The sequence below is a fragment of the Peromyscus leucopus genome, chromosome 3, assembly GCF_004664715.2.
Source record: "Peromyscus leucopus breed LL Stock chromosome 3, UCI_PerLeu_2.1, whole genome shotgun sequence".
Classification (NCBI taxonomy): domain Eukaryota; kingdom Metazoa; phylum Chordata; class Mammalia; order Rodentia; family Cricetidae; genus Peromyscus; species Peromyscus leucopus.
This window is the reverse complement of record NC_051065.1, coordinates 84,824,714-84,850,720: the sequence shown is the minus strand read 5'-3', so window position 1 is coordinate 84,850,720 and position 26,007 is coordinate 84,824,714. Positions and strand designations below refer to the sequence as shown.

Here is a 26,007-nt window from a genome sequence, read left to right as displayed (position 1 = left end):
TATCAGGTTGAAAACTTGGTTAATCACAGAAGCAGTGGAAAAGTGACCAGTGACCTTCTCTCTCTTACCTTCTCCTATCCAAAAGGGCCTGTGTATCTTTCTAAGCCACTCCCTACTACTTCCTGTGTCTCTCTGTATCTATCTTGGGTTTTCAGAAACCTCTATGACTAATTCTGGTCAGCCAAATGCTGAATCTGCTCTCAGATTTAAGGTAAATTTTATTGATAGTCTTAGAGTGACAATGCAAACAAATATCTCACAATATTTCCCACTTTTGTCTAAATAAAAATAAAAGGTTTTTAACTCTAATACACAAAATTAAATACAGTAAAAACAATTATTAAGAAGGAATTACATTCACAAATTTCAGCCCATTTGTAGTTGGTAAATTCAGAGAAAATACTCTATTATCTATCCTATCTTGGTGAATTCAAAGTTTTGTGCCTATTCACTTTCTATCATACCTAGAAATATCTTTTTAGACCTTAAAACATTTTCTTAGATAACTTAAGCTTTTATAGCTCTCAACCATACACATTTTGCAACTCTTTTGTGAATTTTTTTTTTATTTCTTAACAAAGAAAACTGTAACTATAACTATCTAGACTTCCACCCAATAAGAGACCTTGGAAGGAAAAAAATATTACCTGAGTAAACAGAAAGTGCAGAGCAAACAACTTCCAAAACTGTAGAAATGGCAGAGATATCTGGCTGCCTGGACAGTCATCCAAGTTTCCTGTGTAAGGTTAAGGCATCCATCTTTGACCAACATGCCTAGAATACCTGACAGATTTTTCTGTGAAGCAGTAATGTTTAAAGGACTGTTATACCTTGTCTTGGCACAGTTTGGCAATTGCCTTCTTTTCTGTCCTGCTTGTTCAATTTGGGCAGCATTATGTCAGCAGTCGAGGCAAGGGCAGTTTTTGCCCATTGGCTAACTTTGCCACAATGAAAGCAAACCGAATATGGAGGTTCTTTAATGCCTGTCATCCTTTTGTGAAGTAAATTGATGTTGCCAGGAGCATACATGTCTCACTGTCATGAAAGGCCTTATGTTATTTAAAAAATCTTAAATGCCATATTCTGCTGATCTCTGAAGTGTTTGAAGACCATCTATCTATCTAAATTATAACTGTTTGACCTTGAAAACATCCCTAATATGACTATATATTTGGTGTTATAGATGAATACTAACCTGCATTTCTTTATTTTCCTAGATAGGTTTTAAGGACTAGAACTTTACATTTTTAAATGATCTGCATAGGCACAACACCTTAAACAAGAGTAGAAACACATATACAGTATGTTCTCACAAAAATAACTTTAAATTTGTGTCAATATACAAAAATCCATACCAATGTAAAATATTTAAGATTAATAGTTGATTTTTAGTTTAAAAATAGATTCAATAATCTACCTTTTGTCCTATCATTCCTATATCCCCACTTTTCCTTTTCAGAACAAAATCCCTGAATATAATAACTTTTGCTTAGTTTCTTCCCTGACCGTGACGAATAACACCTTGCAACCAACCCCCCTAAATAATGATGAACATCTAAAACCCACCAGCAGACCAAAAAACACCCACCCCACCTCTTGGGAATATGGATATCATGTTCTTAAAATAACTTCCTTTTGCCTCGGGGTGATGGTATCTTTAAGAGATCCTGAGAAAATTGAGAACATGGTCAAATTCTGGGAGAGCTAGCTGCTGTCCAGTCTTGATGTGATGGCAAAATGTAAGGCTTATTTGAAGTCCTGCCTGAAGTAGACTATGAGGCTAGACCATTTTAGCTAATGCTTTAAAGTTGTCCTGAACAGTTTGTAGTCCAAAGTTCATCTTTGGATGGTGTTTGACAGCTTAACGTTGTTATCACAGTCCAGGTAAATTTGTCATTTCAGGGTCCCATCTGCTTCTTGGGGACCTCCATGGCAAATGTCAGAAATGGTTACAGTTCACTATAGAAAATTTAAACCTGTTCACTGCCATATGCAGCAGATCTTAGAGAGGTTAAAGGATCACAATTTGTTAAACACATCTAGGGGTAAAAAATGTGGTTCCTAGTCACCTGTTTCAGACACAAGCCCAAAAATCACATACAGGAAGCTAAATGAAGCCTATTTCTAGAATTAGCTAGTATTCTATATGCCCATAAATATCACATCAGAAAGTTTATATATATATATATATATATATATATATATATATATATATATATATTAGTCTTATAAATATTGAGATAATACTTATACCTTAAAAAAATTTTTAAAGAATCAAAATAAAACCAAAAGATTAAGAGATTAGTGGCAATAGAATAGTCCCTTAATGTTGATTTTTCTGCTGTCCCATACCAGATGACTCTTCTGACATGAGACAGAGATCTTGGATTTTTATTTAACAAACATGCTTGGGTTTAGAAAAGAAGAGAGCCACACTACAATTCCAAAGCCAGCTTTAATTTTTAATTGACTTGAGAATACTAAAAGACCATTTGCCCTACATGTCTATAGAGAACAGCAAAAGCAAACAGTTGGCAAGATGTATGAAAATGTATCCTGTTGGAAGTGTGCTATACTATTAGGCCAATTTATTCTTTTCCGTGGAACATTTTCCTTGATGTTTTGTCCTTCTTCCAATGTCTCATTTGCTCAGTTGTCTTCCAATTCTTTAAATGAATCCTTTTGTTTTCCTGGAAACACACACACACACACACACACACACACACACACACACACACACACACAAATCCTGCCCCAACCCTAACTTTTGGGAATTCAATTTTGGCAGGTTATATCTGATTAAATAAAAAGCATTTGTTAGTTTCTTAAATTAGTTTAGATTGAGGGGCCAAACTGTTTGATGAATTAGTACCCCTTCTAATGAAGAGGTCTCTCCTGTTCAAATCTAATCTTTATCAATCTTGATAGTGTCCATATCTTTTCTTCTCCTGTAGAAACAAAAGCAAAACTTCTTCCCCAACATACCACATAACCTGTTTTCTATCCTGAGGTCAACTCATCTTTAAAGTATACAGGATAATTTAATTCAACAGGTTTTTTTCTCTACTATCCAATGTCTCACCATAGCTGTCATTCCTTTCTCACTAGCATTTAAAAAATTTAAAGTCAGGTGTGGGAGAGCTGGCATGGGCCTAGGAGAGCTAGCTCTGCTCCTCACATGAGAGGGTTGTCCCAACGGCCCGGACTGAACACCTCAGCTACCACCCAGACCCCACATCCTGGGCCTTGGATTGACCATCCTAACTCTCTCTACAATATGCTGGGGTATTCAAGTGGTCTGGTCCTGCAGAACAGCAACTGCACAATCTCCATGACTTGAGGCAACAACAGGGTATCCTAGAGGAGTTTGATGAGGTCCCAGTGATGATGGTGCGCTAGAAAGAAGAGGCCTTGAACCAGATGAATGAATCATTGCAATGAACATTTTGTGGGTGGGGCTGACTGGAAAAAAGGCGTATATAGAGTAACAAACCACAGCTCAAAATGCCACTCTGATGAATGAAGAAGTATTTGAAAGATGTAGGAGCGCGGTGGGTTTTTGATTGTTTGTTTTGTTTTGCTTTTAATTAATGTGGGGGCATAGTGCAGGGGCAAAGGACAGTTATGGAGAGACTGGGAGGTGAATGAGATTGGGGTGCATGGTGTGAAATTTCCAAAGAATCAATAAAGAATTATGTTTAAAATTTTAGAAAAAAAAATCAGAGAGAAAATAAATAAATAATTTAGAGTTACTAAAGCTACCAAAAGGGGCTCTTTCCTATTTAACCTGTGCCTTTATTGCCTTGCTGCTCTGCCGTCTCATTGGCTCTTAGCCCAGCTACCTCACTTCCTTGTCACTGCCTGTCTGTACAGACCTCCAGGTCTCTACGGTTGGCACTGGGATCAAAGGCGTGTGTTACCACACTTGGCTCTTCCCTAGTGTGTCCTTGAACACACAGAGCCCCTGCCTGCCAAGTGATTGGATTAAGGGCGTGTGCTACCACTGCCTGACTTTTGTGTTAATGGCTTGCTGTTACCTCTGATCTCTAGGCAAACTTTATTTATTAACATAAAAATAAAATATCACCACAGGATGGAAATAAAAAGAACTATTTTTTTTTTCATCAGAGAAGAAACACTTCATGAGTAAAATATAATCTGAAATTAGGGAACCAATGAACATACTTTTACAAATATAAAGCAAACTGTAGTAGGATATGCAATATTTATATTAATAGAATGGAATTTAAGTCAAAAGCATAAAATGTGGCAAATGAAGTAATTATATAATAAAGGAAACAGTTTAACAAAGAATATTTCTCGGTTTCCTGTCTACTGAATAATTGTGAATGATGAAGGCAAACAAGGCCTGTTGTATAAGAATGGGTTTTCACTCATTCTTTATCCCATCCTTTCTCCTGCTGAGAGGGCACCTGTTCACCATTCTCTGAGGCAGATACAATATCATTGTTGTTGCAGCTGATAAGGGCAGAAATGGATGACCAGTGAGGTGTTAATATCCAAGGAGCCCATGCCCCAAGGCCCTCAGCTGCAACTAATGCTCTGGAGATCTTTAGAGCTTCTCTCTAACACAGAAAAGTAACATATGTGGCAGCTGGGGCACCCAAAGCAAGCATGTTTTTGTTAGAGTCTGCATCACTGTGGGAGGATAATGTGAAGTTTGGAGGCAGTAATAAACTCCCAAATCCTCAGGCTCCACTCTGCTGATCTTGAGTGTGAAATCTGTGCCTGACCCACTGCCACTGAACCTGTCTGGGACCCCAGATAATCTGTTGGAAACCTTGTAGACAAGGATCTGTGGAAACTGGCCTGGCTTCTGCAGGTACCAATGCAAATATGTGTGTCCACTACTTAGTAGGAGGCTCTGACTAGACATGCAAGAAATGGAGGTTTGATCTCCAAGGCTAACAGGCAGGGAGGTTGGAGTTTGGGTCATCACAACATCACCTCTGGAAGCTGACATAAAGACAGAGAAGTATAAAGTTAAAGATACACTTCATGAACAATTTTTTGGATTCTTTTTTGATATTTATTTTAACTGAGATATTTATTTTACATATAGTTCTTTATACACTAAAATTCTCTTTTTGACAAACAAGTGAATTGAAATCCTAAGACCATCCCATTCAATCTGTATCATACTCTTCATTATAGAACAGGTTCTTTCTAGTCAGAAACCTTCCTTTCACAGATGTAAACCCCACAGGCCCCATCCTGGAGGTTAAGACCCATCTTCTCACACATGGACAGAACACATGTGATTATCAGTAGAACCCTGGGCTTACTCTCCCTACCCATCCTCCTTTCTCACTTTCCTCTGTCCTCACCAGGCATCCAGAGCAACAGCAGCACTAATAGCATAACAGGCAACTTCATTTTGAGGAGGAAGCCTGAGGAGACTGGTAAGTCACTGCAAGATGATGACTGAGCTTTTATACAAGAGTAGCCAGGGTGTGTCCTCCTTAGGGAGCAATATGTAAAGGATGGGTCAGTGCTGTGATATAGAAGGAAGACTGATGCAGATTTTTCATGGTTTCAAAAACCACAGAAAGTATCTTCTATTTCAAGGGTGACAATAGTAAAACAAAATGTGGTGCTTGTTGGGAAAATGCTCAAAACTGTCAATCTGGAAGACAATAGACACAAGTGCTGTATTACAGAAACCCTGGAAGGAGTAATGAAGAGATGTATGCAACCTATCAGAGGGTCTATGACTTTTCTAGCTACAGGTTCTTGGTCCCAATAATTGTGTCAGGTATTGGTTTTGTCTTATGGAATATTAATTTAAGATGTGTTACATGAGTTCGTGGGGTGACGGCCTCCCATCCAGCGCGGCCACGATGCCCAAGAGGAAGGTTAATGCGGACAGAGTGGCGAAGGCGGAGCGCCGAGACTGCCTGCCAAGTCTGCCAAGCCCGCCCCTGCCAAGGTGGACGCTAAGCCGAAGAAGGCCACGGGAAAGGATAAACCATCAGACAAAAAAGTGCAAACAAAAGGGAAGAGGGAAGCAAAGGGTAAACAGGCTGAGGTGGCACACCAGCAAACCACAGATGTGCCTGCAGAAAATGGAGAGGCTGAAAATCAGAGTCCAGCCTCTGAAGTCGAAGAGAAAGAAGCCAAGTCCCACTATCCATCGTGTCTGTCAGTGTCCCCGTCTTCCTTCTTGTACAATCCAAAGGAATATTTTTATCAACTATTTTGTAAATGGGCACCTTAATTTACTTGGAGATACCAGTAGAAGAGTCTATGTAATAAAATTGTCTTCAGTGTGAATAAGCGTTTTCTCATCTTCATGACCTAGTGTAACAGATGACTAATGTAGCTAAAGTTTTTTTCCCAATCAAACAGAAGTTCCAGCAAATGAATGGCTAATGTTCACAGACACGAACTTCATGGAGATGGGGGAGTGGCTGTGCAGTTACTTCTGTGTACTTCCCGGGTTAAATGATGCTGAGGTGGGGAGTGAATCAAAACATACAGCACACTATGAGAGAGTGGCCCACACAAAGTGGTGGATTAAGCTGTCAGATGCCCTGAGGAGGTTCCTCTGACAAGGTTCAGCCCAGATGCTGACAAGACAGTAACTTGACACAGGAAATGAAAGGTACTGGACAAGTGGATCCTGTCTCTAGCCACTGTGAGCATTAGGAGGTATAAGGTTAAGCACTGGGGATTTCATTGTCTGAGGCTTTTCTGTTGCTTAGAAATATGGATGAGGTTTCCTTACTCTATAAACCAAACTGTGACTAAATAATTAATGGTCAAATTTAGGGACATTTGTAAGCAATAACTAGAACTGTATGTTTTGAATTTTATAATGGTAGTTTGGAAATAAGTCAACTCAAGGTAAATTCACACAGGCAGCTTTGGCTGGTTTACATAACATTACTGTGCATTGGATAAACTTGGTTAAGTGGAATCTGTGCAACCAAACTGCCCCAAACCACACTCCTTTAGAGTTGAATAGATATTCAAATTCATCATCACCATCTCTGGACTCAATGAATGTTATCTTTAAATTAAAAAGAGAGTTTTTGTTTGATTAAGAAAATCAATAAGTAAGGGAGTATCAGAATGAATGTGAACACAGGAAACCGTTGGAACTAAGGTCTGGATTTCGGCATAGACAGTAGTGATGGCTTCATGAACTTGTACACTGTCCTCCAAACTCCATCACATTGTGAAGTTGACATATATATTATATATATATATATATATATATATATATATATATATATATATATTCTACTCATGTAGCCACACTTCAGTAAAATGACTTTCAGAAGATGGCAAAGAATTCCAAGGAACAGAGAGAGATTTGATAATTGCAGGTTGGTGGAACACGTTCTGGGTTCTAAGCAACTATGATAAAAGCAGGTGGCCTATTCTAAAAACTGTAAATCTTTCTTCTTTTTCCTATCATGGTAAAATTTCCATTTAGGGAGCTCGAGAAATGGGTCAGTGGTTAAGAGAACTGTATTTTCTTCCTAGAACCAACTTGATAGCTTATGACCATCTATAATTTCACATCCAGAAGTTCTGACACCCTCTTCTGGGCTTCACAGGCACCAGGCACTCATGTGCTGCACATGCTGGAAGAATACTGATGCACATAAAACAATTTTTATTTATTTATTTGTTTGTTTGTTTGTTTATTTATTTATTTATTTATTTATTCATTGGTTTTTCAAGGCAGGGTTTCTCTGTGTAGTGTTGATGCCTGTCCTGGATCTTGCTCTGTAGACCAGGCTAGCCTCGGAACTCACTGAGATCCACCTGGCTCTATCTCCCCAGTGCTGGGATTAAAGATGTGTGCCACCACTGCCCAGACTCATAATTTATTTTTAATTTGCAGTAGTATCTATTTTACTGTCTCCCATAGGTTTTTGCATTTGTCATTATTTTATATAGCTTATAGAATATTGGTATTAATTATTTTTAATAAAATCTCTACACAATAATTTCATTACACTTAAAAAATGAGGAGAAAGGTATGTAATATTTATAGGAAATGTTAGAAGACAACTACTCTTGGTGGCACTGTCTGTATTGAGACAGGAGTGCAAAGTACTTTAAAGGAACGTGTCTTGAAAAGCGAAAAAAACAATACTGACCACCTCAAAATTATATTCTGAATTTTGAAGTTTTCAATTATTGAATTAAATAAATACTACTTATTTTGTTAGATTTTTTTTTCAGAGCTGAGGACCGAACCCAGGGCCTTGCGCTTGCTAGGCAAGCACTCTACCACTGAGCTAAATCCCCAACCCAAGATTTTTAAATAATTATGTGAAGTTTTTAAGTTTTATTTTACCAATTCCACTATAGTCTAATTGCATTTTTCCTAAGATTAAATATGAGATATTTAATTCTCTGTATTTATAATTATAATTTACTTTTTATTGTAGTTACATGAAATCAATTTTTTTAACTTTGAGTCAAATGATTTCATATTCTCTTGTTGATTCTAATAATTTAATTATAGATTAATTTGCATTTTTCATATACATAATCCTTTCACCTGTAAAGTATAATAGTTTCCCTCTTTCTTTTTTATATTTGTCATTTGTAGTTAAAGCTACTCTATTATCATGGCATGAATACCTTCAAAGATATCTGTTCAAATATATTTGATTAAAATATCCAAGAATGACAGAGAAAATCTTGTTAGCAAATTTCTCTTGACTATGGAACATCTCTATATATTCTTACTTATCTTTGAAAATTTCCAAGCTCTTTCCCCCTTTTTCTTTTGAATGTAACTATATTTAGCTATTCATTATGTCACATGTCAAAAATTTCCAAATGTCTATCTTCCTCCTGAAGTGTCATTAATCTCCTTTGTGTTAGTTTCTACTTCTATGAAACTATGAAAATAATAACACTTATTTAGTAGTATACTTTTGTAGTTTTCAAGTATCTTTGATCCATAGCTGTGGTGGAGGTCATCATTCTAGTGATTTTACTTTAATTCACAAATCATACAGGCATTCAATCTTGGATTTTCTCAAGTATCTTCTTATTAATGTACTGTCAAAATTCTATCTTCAGAAACTGACATGTGACATTGTCCTCCTGTCTTACACACTCTTTACTCAGATTTTTATTCTTATCTTTCACTGATTTCAACCCCATGGCTTGTGTTACTGAAAAGTGACCATTGTCATTCTGGTTTATACATTGTATGATTTCTCAAACAATTCCCTTATGATTTTATCATATATTATACTTATGGGCAATTATATAGCACAATGTTTCATGAAATAAGGCTTTTTTATAAATCACTGATATAATAAATTTAACTTTGCTTATTCATTGGGCCACATTCTGACGAAGCCTCTAAATTTCTATCATCCCAGGAGTCCCATTAATCACCTTAATGAATTTAAAGAGTCATAACAAGGCACATAATGACATAAAATTTAATAACAACCTATAGCAAAATGGAATAGAAAATCTTGGCTTGTTTTCCATAGATTAATTATGTGCTTTTCTTTATGGATGGATAGTTGGATGGACAGAGAAATAGACATTATCTATCTTTCATGTAACTTGTCAACATGCGTGCACTGGAAGTCTCAGAACCTGAGGGTTACTAATTTAAAAAATAGTTATGTTGTCTCTAGGCGTTCAGACTTATTTCTATTATAAATATCATAACTGTAATGATGGCTACCACATTGCCCTAGCTTTGAAAATAGCTAAGGAATTAGTTAGCACAGCAAATTAGAAGAACAACAAACATTCTCTGAAATGGAAACAATGGAAGAAGTAAAGGCTCATATTGTGATCCTCTTGCTGTTATGGTTAAGGACCACAAGAAGTGCACATAGTAAACAAAAACCAATATGGCTCCCCTTAGAGATGAGCATATATCATTACTATTATCCTCTGACACCATAGAAAAATGTTGTCATTTTATTTAAAATATCTTTTCTACTAAAGTAGTTTGATGTGTAGTGCGACAGGGATGTAATGGAAAAGAAGACATTTTATTTTAATATCTCTTCCTCATTTTTCTGCTCCTCACCTTCCTCTTCTGATTCTCCACCTTTACCACCTTATTTACCTATGATGCATCATGGCCTAGTTGAATATATTTCACAAGACAAAGGACATATTAATATTATACAATGTATCCACATAGTATGCTTCTGAAAATTAAGAATTGTACAATTCTTATATTTTTGGTTGTGAGCCTAGCCTTTAACGGCTGAGCTATCCCTCTGTTTGGGAGGCATCTAGGCAGTGGTACCAGGTTCTGGGCTCATTGCATTAGTTAGCTGTGTGAAACCTGGGACTTATGCAGGGTCGTTGGCTCATTCTGGGAGGAGGGGACTGGACCTGCCTGGACTGAGTCTACCAGGTTGATCTCAGTCTTTGTGGGAGGCTTTGCCCGGGAGGAGGTGGGAATGGGGAGTGGACTGGGGGGAAGGGGAGGAGGGCAGGAAGGGGGAGAACAAGGGAATCTGTGGCTGTTATGTAGAACTTAATGGTATTGTAAAATAAAATAAAATAAGAAAAACAAAGAAAAAAAAGAATTGTATAATTATCTCTATAGTATCTTAAAAACCATTTTATGTGAGTGTCTTAGAGTTTCTATTTCTGTAAAGAGACACCATGATGACAGCAAATCAAATGAAGAAAACATTTAATATTGATGGCTTGTTTATAGTTCAGAGGTTCATTCCATTATCATCATGGCAGGGAGTATGGTAGCATGCAGGCAGACATGGTGCTGGCTACAACTTCATCAGAAGGCAATACAAAGTTGACTGAGCACATCATCTTAAGCATATATGAGACCTTCAAGCCCACCTCTATACTGACACACTTCCTCCAAGACCACATCAACTCCGACATGACCACAACTCTTAATAATGCCACTGCTTTGGGGGACCATTTTCTTTTAAACCACCACAGGAGTAATAGGTAGTCATGATAAATCTCTAAAGAAGCAAAGCATAGTGACAAAATTATCTTACTGTCATGTGCTGTCTATAAAGCTCAGGAAAATATAATGCCTAGTAAAAAAAAATGTTGGACATTTTATACCTCAGATTACAAAACAAAACAAAACAAAACAACAACAACAAAAATCAAAATGTCTGCTGTCACCATTTGTATCTAAACCAATAGCACCAATAGCACAATGTATGAAATGTGTGGGGTCATGCCTCACTCTCCAGATAAGGGATCTGGGACCAAGGAACAGTAAGTACACCACTCGCCCTTTCCCTAGCCTCCCTTTTTCCCCTGGGAGATAATCAGATGCAGCAGGGAGCCAAGTTAAGCAAGGACTCATTTATTTAAAAACAAGCTCTTTTTAAGCATAAAGAAAAGAAGGCTGGGGGGAGTAGATGCCCTGTTGGACCAATCAGCTTAAGGGTTAACCAAACATGTGCCTACTCTAAGGTATTTATAGTGTTGCCAATGAGGGAATCATGTACTGACATCATCTTTCTTGACCTGAAGCTCCAATCATATCTTTTTGTAAACAACTTGGGTTCCACCCTCTACACTTTCCCTCTGAGCCATCTTTTCTAGCACCTGGATCCATAGGCCCCCTCCACAGAATGTGGTAAGAATTGAGCAAGGAAAGACATGAAATAAAATATTTGCTAATAAGTTTAGTACACAAATTAATAAAAAATGGAATCTCAACATGAATATTTATAGGTGATTGCAAAAAAACTCTACATACAACAAGGATAGCCAAATTACCTACTTATTAAAGATTATACAAGTGAATAGAGAATATATGTGTGTTCATAATATGAACCAATTCTAAAAAATATTTCATATGTCTGCCTGCTTGCATGTTTTTAAGAACATTCTGTGCATGTCTGGTGCCCTCAAAGGCAAGAAGAGGGTGCTGGGTCCCTGGGAACTTAAATTTAATATAGCTGTGATTCACCATGTGGATGTTGAGAATCAAACCTAGGTCCTCCTACACACTGGGAATTTTCTCCAGCTCAACAAACCACTTTCAAATGTATATTCTCCATTTGGCATATAAACTCAATATAACACAACTAACATTTCTGAAGGGGTTTCTAAGGTTGATTAACTCAATATAGAATTTATTTAGAAAATCAGACAGCATAAGAAAGAAAATCTGAATCTTTAAAAGTAGTATTATATCTTCTGACCTGATTGTTTTGTTTCATGTAAAACTACAGGAATTAAGTCTGCAGGTTACTGTAGATATATAGATAGGTATGTAGATTAAGGAAGATCATGAAGACACAGGGAATAGATCTTACACCCCTAAAAAAAAGAATAGTGAATAGATCACTGTTGTAGTGTTGTTTCTAAAATTATGTTCTGAAATGTCAATTATTCATTAATATTTTGGAAAGCATGTGAAAGATAACCCTTTCCAACACTTACAATGTCATATAGACAAATCTATATTCTACTTCATGCTGTGGGATTAAAAGCCATAGGAGTGAGGTTCAATATTATTTGATTCTTGTAAGCTACCAGTGGACATAGGAACCATTAGAATTCTATGGGAATTGCTGCAGAAAGCTGAGAACATCAACACTCACTGCTGGAATTTAAGTCACAGCAGAGGATCATAGTTAGACAGCCTTCTCTTTCTCTGACATTTGTGCTCTAGCTGTTCTGGGAAATCCAGGAATGCTCTCTGCTGTCAACTTCTCTCTATAGTATTTCTCTTCCTTTAAATACTGGCGCTTAGAAACTAATTTTCTGTATTTAAGTAATGTATTCTGGGATGTTCAGAATAGTTTCCACTGTTCTATGTGAGTCCAAGATGGAGATACAATTCAGATTCCACACAGGGAATGACTGTGTGCTCTGTTAAAGCAGAAGGGCATTGGTACACTGTAGGGATGGAGATGATGAAGGAAGATATTTATTGTACAGAAAAGACTGTTTAGCCTCTTCTACAAAAACAAATGATTTTCTGTGAACTTTACTAAAAATCGTGTGACATCTGAGAAATTGTTTCAGTGAGTGATTCATAAGGAGGAACACCAGCAGCCCAGCCTCTCACTTCTGCTTCCATGGAGGTTTATGTTATGACTTGTATCACTGTGGGAGGTGTATAACCTTGTTGACAGTAATAAGTTGCAATGTCTTCAGACTCCAGGCTGCCAATGGTGAGGGAATAATCTGTCCCAGACCCACTGCCACTGAACCTTGATGGGACCCTTTCTACCAAACTATTTGTATTATAGATAAGGAGTTTAGGAGCTTTCCCTGGTTTCTGCTGGTACCAGTTTAAATAATTGCTAATGCCCTGACTGGCCTTGCAAGTGATGGTGACTCTGTCTCCCAGAGATGCAGACAGAGAGGATGGAGACTGGGTCATCTGGATGTCACATCTGGCACCTAGGAGTGGAGACATAATAATAAATGCCCACATAGTTAAGCATGAAAACAAAGAACTGAACCCAAATGCCAATCAACAATAATCACAGTGTAACAATGAAATTTCCATTTTAGTCCTTTTTCACCTGGAAGCCATAGCAGCAGGAGCCCGAGGAGCTGAGCAGGGGCCCTCATGTCCATGCTGAGTCCTGACTGCAGTGACAACTGTACAGGGTGTGACTGGTATATGAAGAAGTCCTCAAGGCTGTGCAGTGAGTGCATGCAAATCACTGGGAACCAGTTAGTATGGGCACAGTTGCAAGGCTTGCTCAACTCAGCAACTTGGCAAATGTCCGTGGTTCCTTGATACCCAAGGTCAGACCACAGTTAATCCCTTCTAAGAAGGGAGCTACTGTAAAGGAAATATTACAATCAGAGAAGTGAGATCATCTCAAAATAATCCTGACCTCAGCCAGTACATGACCTAGTAATATTTATAGATGCTTCCAAATAACATTACAACCATTTCTTGAAATGTTTTTAGGGAAAAAGCTTTTGTGGGTACCTGAAAAAAGACTCTATGGCCATCTTGACCCAGCCTTGGTCCCTCTTCATACAAGGGAGGTTTATGGTGGCTGTGAATATTTGCCCACTAAACCCTTCTCCTAAAACTCTGCAGCATTTTCAGCTAAGACTACTGGGTTTCCCCTCCTCTCATGGCACCTTAGCTGTATTTAACACAGTGAGAGACTGAGTCAGTAACATTCTCCATCAGCAAGTGTATCACTAACAGACAGGCCCACCATCATTCAAACTGCAGGACTCTTTCACACTCAGGTTAAGAGGACTTGGTTTAGATACCACTCCAATGTTGTGGGATATTTGATCACATTGTGAACCATGAATTTGTGTTCATTAAATGAAACCATGGATCAGAAGGTGGAGCCAGCAACTAGTTGACAGGAAGAAGCTATACAGAGTTAAGGAAGTCCAAAGAATGGATAGAGAAACATACAGGAAGTCATAGGGAGGAATTTTGAGTTTGGCCATCTTTTTTGGTTTAGTATCATGGAAGAGAATCCTTCTTGCTGGGTCACTATCTAAGGAGGAAGATAACTAATTGTTTCTCTGTGTTTCTGAGCTAGCAGATTTTCACCTAAGCATCTGATTGCCGGATCTTTATTGGTAAAATAGAATGATAGAGACTTAGTTAAAAACTAAATATTCCTGGAGAGGCATAGGCAGTTCTGACAGGATGTATAAATTCACTCAGCATCTACATGAGCAGTGGAGCAGTGATTGTGGAATCACAGTCAGTAGCTGAAATAACAGTAGATTCAGGAGCAGCCACTGTGGTGACAATAAAACAACACCCGATTATACATTATCCTAATGCTTATAGAAAATCTATGACCTGAACTGTCACTCCTCCTTTTCTAAATGCATAAGATCACTCTAAAAAGGCTTGATGTGCACTTCACAATTGCTCATTTTAAATAATATTTTTAATAATTCAAAAATATTTTCAAAGTCTCTCTCTCTCTCCTCTCTCTCTCTCTCTCTCTCTCTCTCTCTCTCTCTCTCTCTCTCTCTCTCTCTCTCTCTCTCTCTACCTGTGTGTCATGAAAAGACCATCGCCCCCACTTTTGATCATCTGTATCTTACAAACTTTTCTCCCCTCTTCATTGGTGTTACAGCTGGATAGGAGATGAGTAGAACTATTGATTGCTTTTCTCCACTAGGAGTTTTTCAGTGAATTAAAACTTAAATTTATTTTTACTCTCTCCAAAAGGGGGAAGCATTTAGCAAGAAGCAAAAATCTGTGTAGGAATCACTCAGGCCCTGCAACAAATAGATCAAAGGTCACAAATCACATTCATCCATCTTCCATACATATTAAAATCCCACATGATTTTTTGAATTATTTTATTCTTTAGAGATCCTTTGTCACATTAAAAGTTGAAGGAGATATTTCTTTGATGAGGAGTGATGTGAGTATAAGGAGAAATATTGAAAATGTGGTTAGGGATTACACTGGTTTAGTTAAGTGTGAGTTGTTATGGTTCTCCAAGGTGACCTAACTATCTCCAGGAAGTTGAATAGTTTTCCACTACCAGACATGATTTCCTTTTTGTTTAGTGGGCCTTATACTCAATTAAAAAGCTGCTGGTAACCTCCAAGGTATGTGGATGACTACTGTACTGCACCTGTTTTAGTTCATAGTCATCACAACTGATAGGACTATTGTAATGTCAAGGTGGATTCCCTTCCTTGACAGCTTGCTTAGCACCTTCTAGAACCATAAACGCAAATAACTTGGAGGAGGCTTGCTATACTTATGTTTTAATTTCAAAACAAGTGTTTAAGCTAAAGAAAGAAATTTATAAAATCTCTATCACAAAATATATCTATGACAATGTATGGAAACTAGGAATGCTGAATTTCAATTAGTATTAAATTATAATATAAAAAGGAATTTGATATATAACATAAAGTAGTTTCATATTTTGAACACATAGTTAAGATCAGTATACTTATGAGGTCCTCATACAACTGGTGGAGAATTGTCATCACAAGGGCAGTGAAAAGGCATGTTGTAGTGAGGAAAAAGGACCTTAGAACAGAGTTTGGGGAATCTTAGAGAAGAGAAGGCAGAAACTGATTCTTTTATGAGGACATTCATCCTGGTTTGCTTTTAGCTCAGAAACAGAACTAGGAGATCATCACTTTCTGATTCTGGAAGATGGTGAGGTTGTAGTCATTTATCACAGAAGATACAGAAAACAGATGAATTAAATGTCCTTTTCTTCTTTGTTAGAACCCATTTGGGTTTCCTTGTGGCTTTACCCAGCAGGTCTGCGTAGAGAGGATGATTGGACCACAGGCCTGAGTACAGGTGTCTGAGGTGGCCTGCACTTGGCTGTGTTGGGGGGAGGTCTCTTGCTCCACCCCTTGGCATTTCTTTAAATACCCTAGGGCAGAGACAGTCAAGGCCTGATGGATTAGGGATCCAGGTTCTCCCAAGTCTATCCTGTGTTTTCTCTCTATTTCTCCCTGCTCTAGCCTTCCATCTAATATTTTCTGATGCTCCTACTTATGAGTACTCTGGGGAAATGTGGGGGTGAGGGATAAACCCCACACAGATGGCACTACTGAACAGAGACTAAGAAAATAATAATAATAATAATTATTATTATTATTATTATTAATAATAATATAATAACCAGAGTTTGGTAAAGTAAAAGTTAGGGTCTGCCAGTTGAAGAGGTACCAGGTCAGTGTTATAGTGAAAAAAGTTAAATAGGCCAGGGGGTTTCATCCTCAGGAGAAAAGGAAAAAAATGAACTGGAAGGATGTCCAAAGCTACAGCATTGAATCTTCTCTATCAAGATTTCTCTCCTTTGGTCTCTCTTAATTTTTATCTATGAAAAATAAGGAAGAAATTTAGAGTAAGGTAGTACAGAAAAATTTAGTAAAATAGCATAAAGGAAACTTGGGATACAACAGAGAAACTAAATTTGTAATTTTCTAGCTATGAGCACAAACTTGGAAAAATCTGTCCTCTTTGAGCTTAATGGATGAAAAAAAGCTCTTCTTTGAGCTTATGCAGCAGAAAAAAGATCCCCGTGGGAAGCTTTTGGTCCCAAGCAGCCGGAGAAAGTAATTCTTCCTGAAGCAAAATGTGGGTGTAATAAGTCAAAGTTGGAAGTTTTGGGAAAGCTCGGTGGTCTTTCTCTCAAACAAAAAACTTTCTTAAAAAAAAAAAAAAACTTAATCTGCCTTTTAAAAACTAAAAGCCTTTCAGAACTTTCTCTCTCAGAATTTCTTTCTGTAAGGACAAAAATAAGAATCATCTTGGATATTTGTATGTGGAAAAAAAAAACTGATTAGTTCTAAGAAAAAAGAAAGACCTCTTTATTAAAATGGGGCATGAAAATAGCATGCAAATCTTCAAAGAATCACTTGTAGAAAGATTAAAAATAAAGGGGTTAAGGTGGAACTGCAACAAGTACAGAGGTTCTTAAAGTTTGTAGAAGAATTGTGTCCTTGGTTGTTTGATTATGGGAAGCTGAAGGAAGATTCCTGGGGGTGGGGGATTGGAGTTGAAATGCAAAAATATTGTGGAGAACATGGACCTGAAAAAAATTCCAATGGAATCCCTTGACCTGTGAGCATTGATTCAGGACAATTTAGATCCAAACCTTGAAAAACAGGAGGGGTCTTTTCCTAAGGTAGACAAGGCAAAGACAAAACCCTCTGCTCTGCCATCAGAACCTGAAAACCCTTGTACAACACTGTTTAAACAGAGTTTCTATTGGCCATGAAGCTAAGTTTAAGGAAAGAAGTCTTGGGATAAGGCAAGGGAGGAACTGAAAAGCTTGAAAAGCTTAGTAACTTCTTTCACTCAAAAAATTAGGAACTCTTCAAGTCTCTCCTCTTCCCTCTGTATGGGTGAAATTAGACTGACCTGGGGTGACATCTTTTTTAATGTAAAAGCCACCTGTAATTGTCCTAGTGCAAAGATCCTCTGAAGCAATATGAACCCTCTCTGTTGACACTGCACCTCCTCTTCAAGCTAGCCTTCTGGAAGCTGCTATTAAGGGGAAGAAATTCAAAGTTTTCAAATGTGCCCTGTCCTGGAAGAGCAGGATGGCCAGGATAATATTAGATCATGTTCCATTTCCTTTCAAATAGCTTAAGGAGCTAAAAACAGCATGTAGTCGATATGGTGACACAATCACTCCTTTCACAACAGCATTGTTAAAAATCCTTGCCTTAGATGCTTTGCCCCTGGGTTATTGGAAACAAATGGCTCAAGCATACCTATCTGGAGGTGACTATCTGCTGTGGGAAAGTGAGTTTGTGGAGCATTGTCAGGCCACAGCTGAAATAAATCAGGCACAACAGATTCTCAACACCTTTTATATGCTTTCTGGGGAAGTCCCTTATGGTGAGACAGATCAACAATCAAATTTTGAAATACCAGTGTATACTTAGTTTAATGCTACGGCCAAGAGAGTTTGGAATACGATTCTGTCATCAGGAAGGCAAACTGAGGATCTGTCTAAAATAGGATAAGGGTCTGATGAGTTACTTTAAGATTTTGTTTCCAGATTAATGCAAATGTCAGGCAGATAATTAGTGATTCAGAAGCTGGACTTTTACTTTTAAAACAACTTACATATGAAAATACCAATGCAGCATGCCAGAACACAATATGCTCTTTTAGAAAGAAGGGAAACATTTCTGACTATATCCAACTTTGTTCTGACACAGGGCCTGAAGTTTTCCTTTGACCCTGCCTGCCATCAGTCAGGATAAATCTCTCCCAATTGGGTTACCAAGTAAACACACAGAGACTTATATTACTTATAAACTGTATGGCTGTGGCAGGCTTCTTGCTATCTGTTCTTATATCTTAAATTAACCCATTTCTATAATTCTATATCTTGCCATGTGGCTCATGGCTTACCAGTATCTTACATCATGCTTCTCCTTGTGGCAGCTGCCTGACTGAGCCTTCTTTCACCCAGCATTCTCCTCTCCTTGTCCTGCCTACACTATTCTTCCTGCCTAGCTACTGGCCAATCAGCATTTCATTTATCAATCAATCATAGCAACATATATTCACAGCATACAGGACATCCCACAGCAAGGGCCATCAGACAATCAAGGGATAGTCATGGCAACAGCATTGCAAGGAAAAACAGTTAGGGATGTTCTGTACCAGCAAGGACATGCTAATTCTAGACAAGAGAAAGTCTCTCTAAAGGAGCTGTAGGCAAGCTTTGCTTTAAGTGCTTTTGTTTCTTTTCACTGTCTGGCTGAGGCAAATGAACAAGCCTTGAGGCAATTTTAGAATTAGTAATGCCTACCTCAGCATGCGCTAATAAGGCAGGTGTGATCTGGGGCCAGTGTTGGATGAAAGAGAAACACCTGTTGAGCCCAGCTCAGGGAGAACAAAAAATCTTTTGACTCAAGAAACCTCATGTAGTCAAGAAAAAAAGTTCATTTACTCTTGACTTTTCAATACAAAAGCAAACCTAAAAGGGAACAGGAAATTGACTCCTGGGCCTGAAAAGAACTATGAGAAATAAAGTCCAAAAGGTAGTGCTTAACAGCAGGCTGATATAAGAGAAATGCATTCTAGGAAAGGTAGTTTTCTGCTAAAGATGGCAGTGTTGCCTGGAAAAACGTTTCAGCTAAAAAATGCACATAGTAAACTTAAAATATAGTTTTTAAATACCTTAGGCCAGAGACAGTGGATTCCCAGTGGACTAGGATCCAGGCCCTCCCAAGTCTATCCTGTATTTTCTATATATTTCTCCTCCCTCTATCCTTCTATCTAATATTTCCTGCTGCTCCTACTCAAGAGTACTCTGGAGAAATATGGGGGTGAGGGATAAACCCTCATACTACTTTGAGAGGCAGGTTGCCCTATGATTTTGGAAATCTTTTCACATAGTCCCACCTAAGAGGGACAACTTCAGTTTAAGTATATACTAAGAGAAAGAAGAAGTAAGAGGATTGAAGAGGAAAGATTGGTAACATTTTAGTTACATCAAATGATTTCATATAAACCGGGGCCACATAAAATTGCTTGACCAAAAATAACACACCAAAAGTTATTTCTCTACATCTATATCTATATATTTTTAAATTTGGCTACCATGAACCATCTTACCTCTTAGCTATGCAGCTAGACTCATAAACAAATTTTGTCACTATTTATACAAGGTAGGGAGGATTCAAACAGACATAAAGTCAGCTTTTCTCTCTTCATGCTCAGCTGATCTGAAGGTCCTAGGACATTCTTCATGTTGCTGCTTCTTATATAATAAAAGAATGTAGGTATTATCAAGTGGTTCCTAAGGAATAGACAAGGCTGTTCTTGTCTACTAGTCTCAAGTTTAACCTACTCTCTGGATGTTTCAGTCTGATCCTCCTACATACACTTGAGAATAATGTTGCACTGTTCCCATAATTAAAACACGTGAGACAAGTGAGCCATGTAAGGCAAGATTTTTGTTGCAGTCTGTATCACAGTGGTAGTAATACACATAGCACGCTTGTGACTATAAACTTCCAGGCAATTCAGGCTCCATTCAGCTGATTTGCACTTTGAAATTAGTCATTGACTCAGTGTCACTGAATTGGTCTATGATACCAAGAAACATGTTGGAAAGTCTATTGCTGAAGATCTAAGGAAACTGGTCTGGCTCTAGCATGCACCAGTCTAAATTGTGTTTCCATTACTCTGTATGTGATCCTGACTTGATCTGAAGATATGGAAACAGCTTCTCCAGGGCCAACTGGCAGAGTGTACACAGTCTGGGTTATCATGGTATTACCACTGGATACTAAAAGTATAAAAGAGAAGTGTTATTTCATATACAGACATAGCAGAATATTTAAAAATTATTTCCTCTTATTCTTTAATATCTACTAATCATGTTCAGAGCTTTGGTTCATATTATAAAGAGAAGCACATTCAAAAAGAAGAATGCTAATATTTACAAATCATAAAATGTGCTCCAGAATTAACCTGTACCATACTCTTCCATCAATAGCAGATCTATGACAAGAACACCAATTCCTGTTCATTCTGGCACCTCTTTCAGTTAGATAACCAAACCCACATATCCATACTAGAGCATTACCTACCATCTCATACATTAACAGATCATGGATAAACAGTGGTGGAATCTCATAGCATTTTATTCTGGATATCTGTCTTAGTTAGTGTCTCTATTGTGGCAAAAAAATGACAAAAAACAAGTTTAAAGACTAAAGGGTTTATTTGTCTTATATTTCAACATTGTTGTTCATCACTGAAGGATGTCAGAACAGAAACTCAAACAGAGCAGGATCCTGGAGGCAGGAGCTGATGCAGAAGTCATGGAGGGAAGCTGCTACTGGCTTGCTTTTCCTGACTTACTTATCCTGCTTGTTATGGAATCCAGGACCACCAGCCCAAGGATGGCATCACCCGCCATGGTCTGGGACCTCTCCCATTGGTCACTCATTGAGAAAATGCCTTACAGCTGGATCTCATGAAGGCATTTTCTCAACTAAGGCTCCTTTCTTTCTGATGACTCTAGTTTGTGTCAAGTTGACACACAAAACCAGCCAGTACAACATCCATCTTGGCACCCATTAGTTATCTGTCTCTGACTCCAATTCCTGAAAGATAAGTTCCCAGTAATTCTAACTCAGTGACTCTCACCCCCAAAATGTGTAACCTTGAACATCTACTTGTTATGATATCACCTTTTTATTCATAAGTGAATTTTAACTTTGAACTGTCATATTTGAACAATTAATATGGTATCTGTAAGGTTGGATTTAGAAAGATCTGGTTAGAGAATGATTGAGAAGAGAACATGAAGGGAGAAAATAGTAGAATGTGTATTGTGTGAAAGCAGACAGTACGAATAGTAGGGGCCAAGATGTTTAAGTAGGAATAGGGCAGGGAATAGTGGGGAGGAGAAGTTGAGTAACCAAAAATAAGGGTGTATGAAAAAACCCTATGGAAACACACTATTTTCTTACTCTATTTTAAAAGGAGTACAATTAACATAGGTGAAAGTTCATTATATTAATAGATATAAAACTATAGGCAAAATAATAATTAAAAATTCAAGGTATAAGTGTGTATATCAGAATGAACATAATAATTCCTAAACATAAAAAGAAACTTTTTAAATATTCATTGATTCTAAAATTAAAATAAATCAAATTGAGATAAAATGTTATGATATACATACGCAATGTGCTGTGCTTCTCGTGGAACACTTGAAGTCTGGGCCATACCAAAAAGAAAGTTTTCGTTAGTGTCTTTGTTTTTGTGGGTGGAATATGTGTAGCTTCCATGCAGTAATGAACTCAAATATCCTCAGCCTCCACTCTGCCCAGATTTCACTGTGACTGACTCTGTGGTGGTTTGAAAGAAATTGGCCCACAAAGGGAGTGGAATATTAGAAGTTATGGCTACGTTGGAATGAATATGGCCTTATTATTGGAAGTGTGTCACTGTGAGGGCATGCTTTGGGGTTTCCTATGCTCCGGATACCAACCAGTATCTCAGTTCATTTCTTGTTGCCTGCAAGATATAGGACTCTTAGCTACTTCTCCAGTACCATGTCTGTCTGCACGCCACCATTCTCCCTGCCACGATGATAATGGACTGCACCACTGAACTGTGGGCCACCACCTCAATTAAATGTTTTCCTTTATAAGAGTTGCTGTGGTCATGGTGTCTCTTCATAGCAATAGAAACTATAACTAAGATAGGCCCACTGCTACTGAACTTGTCAGGAAAAACAGATTTTTGGCCAGAAGCCTCATATATAAGGAGCTAGGATGACAATCCCTGTTTCTGTTCATATCACTTCAAATTTATGTCACCATCACTATCCAGATAGCTCTGAAAAGACCTGCAGGAGATGGAAGCTGTCCATTCACAGGTGATTAGCAGGGAGACTAGAGTCTGGATCATCACAACATCAATTATGGTAGCTCAAATAATAAGATCATCTTGAAAAGATCATCTTGAAAATTCATGAGCAATATTTAATATTATCTTCATGTCATAATTTCAAGTGAGATTTTTACATGTTGTGAATAAAATGTTTGTCACTATAACAAACACTTTTTAGAAAAGCACGTGAGTATATCATTCTAAAGGGATTCTCGAGTTAATATAGACTAGATCATTCAATTACATCTCTGTTAAAATCCTCCCTGTATAATACATACTGTTTCATCTGACATCTTACTTTTACAGATCTAAACCTCACAAGTCCATCATAGAAGACAGGACCTTCCATTTCAAATGTGGGTAGTAAATACTTGGACTAGCCGGGCATGCCTTTAATCCCAGCACTCGGGAGGCAGAAGCAGGCGGATCTCTGTGAGTTCGAGGCCAGCCTGGGCTACCAAGTGAGTCCCAGGAAAGGCACAAAGCTACACAGAGAAACCCTGTCTTGAAAAATAAAAAAAAAAAAAAAAAAAAAAAAAAAAAGACTTGGACTTTAGCTACCCTAGAGATCATCCTCTCTGTTTTCTTTCTTTATCTCCTTTATATCCTTATCAGGCATAAATAGTAACAGTCAGCCTAGTGACTGAAAGGGGCTTCTCATTGTGAGAAGATGAACTTAGGAAACTAAACAGTCAAGGCAAGAGTACTGATGAACTTTTATTTTAGACCAGCAAGGGAAGGTCCTCCTATATACAAATATCATGGTAGATGTAGCAGTAGATAGAGGGAACAATTATTCACAATTTTTTTTTTTTTTTTTTTTCTTTGTTTTGATTTTATATTGTAGGTCTGATACGAGATATGTCTGTGATTATTATTGTCACAGGATTTTTCTTATGTTTGAAAAGTCACATAGAATAGCTTGAATATCAGGGACAAAAAGAGTAAAATTGGCTCATGAATGCTGAATAGCAAAATCCTGAAAGATAGTCAAGATGGAAACACAGTACCTGAGACTCTAGTTCTCCTCTTGGTGATGTGTTACAGGTAGATGAGATGGAATGGTGGTAAAGAAAAATGTTTTCAGGTCAGTCTGTGGGGGGTGAGCAACCGTGATGCTTTCTGCTGTCTAATTGATTTTACAGATTAAGAGCTGATCCTAGTTCTTGGGCTGATCTGAGGAGTCAGTCAGAATTGGAACAAGAGAGTTGAGAGGTTTTTGTTCCAAATCTGGTACCTTGTAAACCTTTACAAAATGTTAATTGAAGGAGTTAGGGACTATCATTACTGAAAATGAAATGAATTACTCTCTTGTGACTATAAAAGTAAGCAAAAATAGTAGAAAAGTATTTCTTAATTGTTTATCACAAAAACATAAAAGCAAAAATGAAAATTAGAAATAATAGCAATATAAATAGAGTTGAGAAAACTCTGGGACATTACAGAAACGTATCATCTATGGGGTCACTGTTAATGTTTATACAACTTTATCTCATACACATTTTTTTACATGCACAAAATATACATTGCATTTATATGAAGGTCATAAATCAGTGAAGGGCTTTCAATACCATATTGTGACATAAGGTTGAAATCCCCTGTCATACATATATAGAGATCTAATTTGAAAATAATGGGTTACACTTATAATAGCCATGCCATAATTTCACTATGAATCATGTATTCTTTACTTTTATAACAATAGGGAAGCATTGGGAGTTTGCATAGCCTTTTTGTGCTATAAAATCCATGTGCGTGAAGTTTTCAGGTCTGACCCCATCTGAATTCTCTACATGCTTCACCAAATGTGTCTCCACCATAATGAATCTCCATCTAGTTCTGGTGCACAACTAAGAGCAGTGTAAATGGCCTGTATCATATGAGGAGCCTTAAGGATCCCCTGGACAATAAATCAAAGGATGGTAACTCTCCCCTAACATTGTATATTTATTCATCCAGTAGCTTTGTTAGCTACCTTTCAGTGACTATGAATTAAGAGCTCTTGCAACCTCATTTTCCTGAGTAGAATGTTACATACCTATTATCCATTTGTATGCTTTGAGAAATGGCTATTTAAATCCATTGCACAATTTTGAATTTATTTGTTGTTATGATTGAGTTTTGATTAAGCATACTGATCTATAATATTTCCTTTTGTCCTTTTATTTTGCATAGTTGTCTAGGTTTTCTATCAAGGTTATGCAAACTGTGTGGAATGTACTTAGGAGTGTTCTTTGTCTTTGATGCTGTATAATAAAACGAGGAATATTTGTATTATTTCTTCAAATTCTTATTAGAATTCAGCAATATGAGTGAGTAGGAAAGCTACAAAAAATTCACCAACTTGTCTGTTTTATAGAATTTGCTTTTATCTCTGAAAATAGTAACTTTAATATTTTAGTCACATGCAAATGAGGCAAAATAACATAATCAACTCTGCTGTGATTACCTCTACACAGACAACACTAGTTAGTCATACTGGCAGCCACATACTCAAGTCTGCATCTCCCATCTTCCCTCTGCACAGTGATATGGGATAACGACTGTGTGAAACTTTTATCACAAGAGGAGGTGTTTGAACAAACTGCTTTAGTTGGGTTCAGTGTGTGGTAGTGTCATATTGTAGAAATGGGCCAAATGTGCACTGTTTTCTCCTTTCCTTCACTTGTGAAAGACCAGTTCATTTGTTCTCTGCTGGGAAATTGTACCTATTATTCATTTGTCACATGGTTGACAATGCTTTAAAGTAGCATGGGACTTTTGAATGATTCTATTTCTCCTAAAGGTTGGATGCAATTCAAATCCAAGAACACATCAAAAATCATACACCATACTCAAGTGTGCTGCATCCCAGAACCTGTTAGTTTTCTACTGAGAGGTAGAAAGGGCGTGGATCCTGATGGAATGGTAGGAGGGGACAGACTGGAAGAAGTAGAGGAAGGGAAAACCATAATGAGGTTATAACATGTGAGAAAAAGCTATTTTCAATAAAATGATTAAAAAGAAAAATATATAGTCTAAATTAAATAAATAGAAATAGTTCTGTTGTCTCAAGACATATTTTTTCTATTATGAGCATCATAGTTATTATGATGACCACCACAAATCTTTTAAAATAGTCAAGGAATTAAAACAGTGAATATTTACTAAGATGGAAACATTGG

At 37.5% G+C, this 26,007-nt stretch overlaps 1 pseudogene and 1 gene segment (V, D, J or C); one reads left to right on the top strand and one right to left on the bottom strand.

Annotated features, from left to right (window-relative positions):
* The first annotated feature begins 5,861 nt into the window (after positions 1-5,861).
* On the top strand, positions 5,862-6,238 carry LOC114686281 (annotated as a pseudogene).
* A 6,825-nt stretch (positions 6,239-13,063) lies between these two features.
* Positions 13,064-13,659, bottom strand: LOC114686282. The segment is given in 2 exon segments: positions 13,064-13,383; positions 13,509-13,659. Coding segments are annotated over 2 exon segments (456 nt in total).
* Between the last annotated feature and the right edge of the window lie 12,348 nt (positions 13,660-26,007).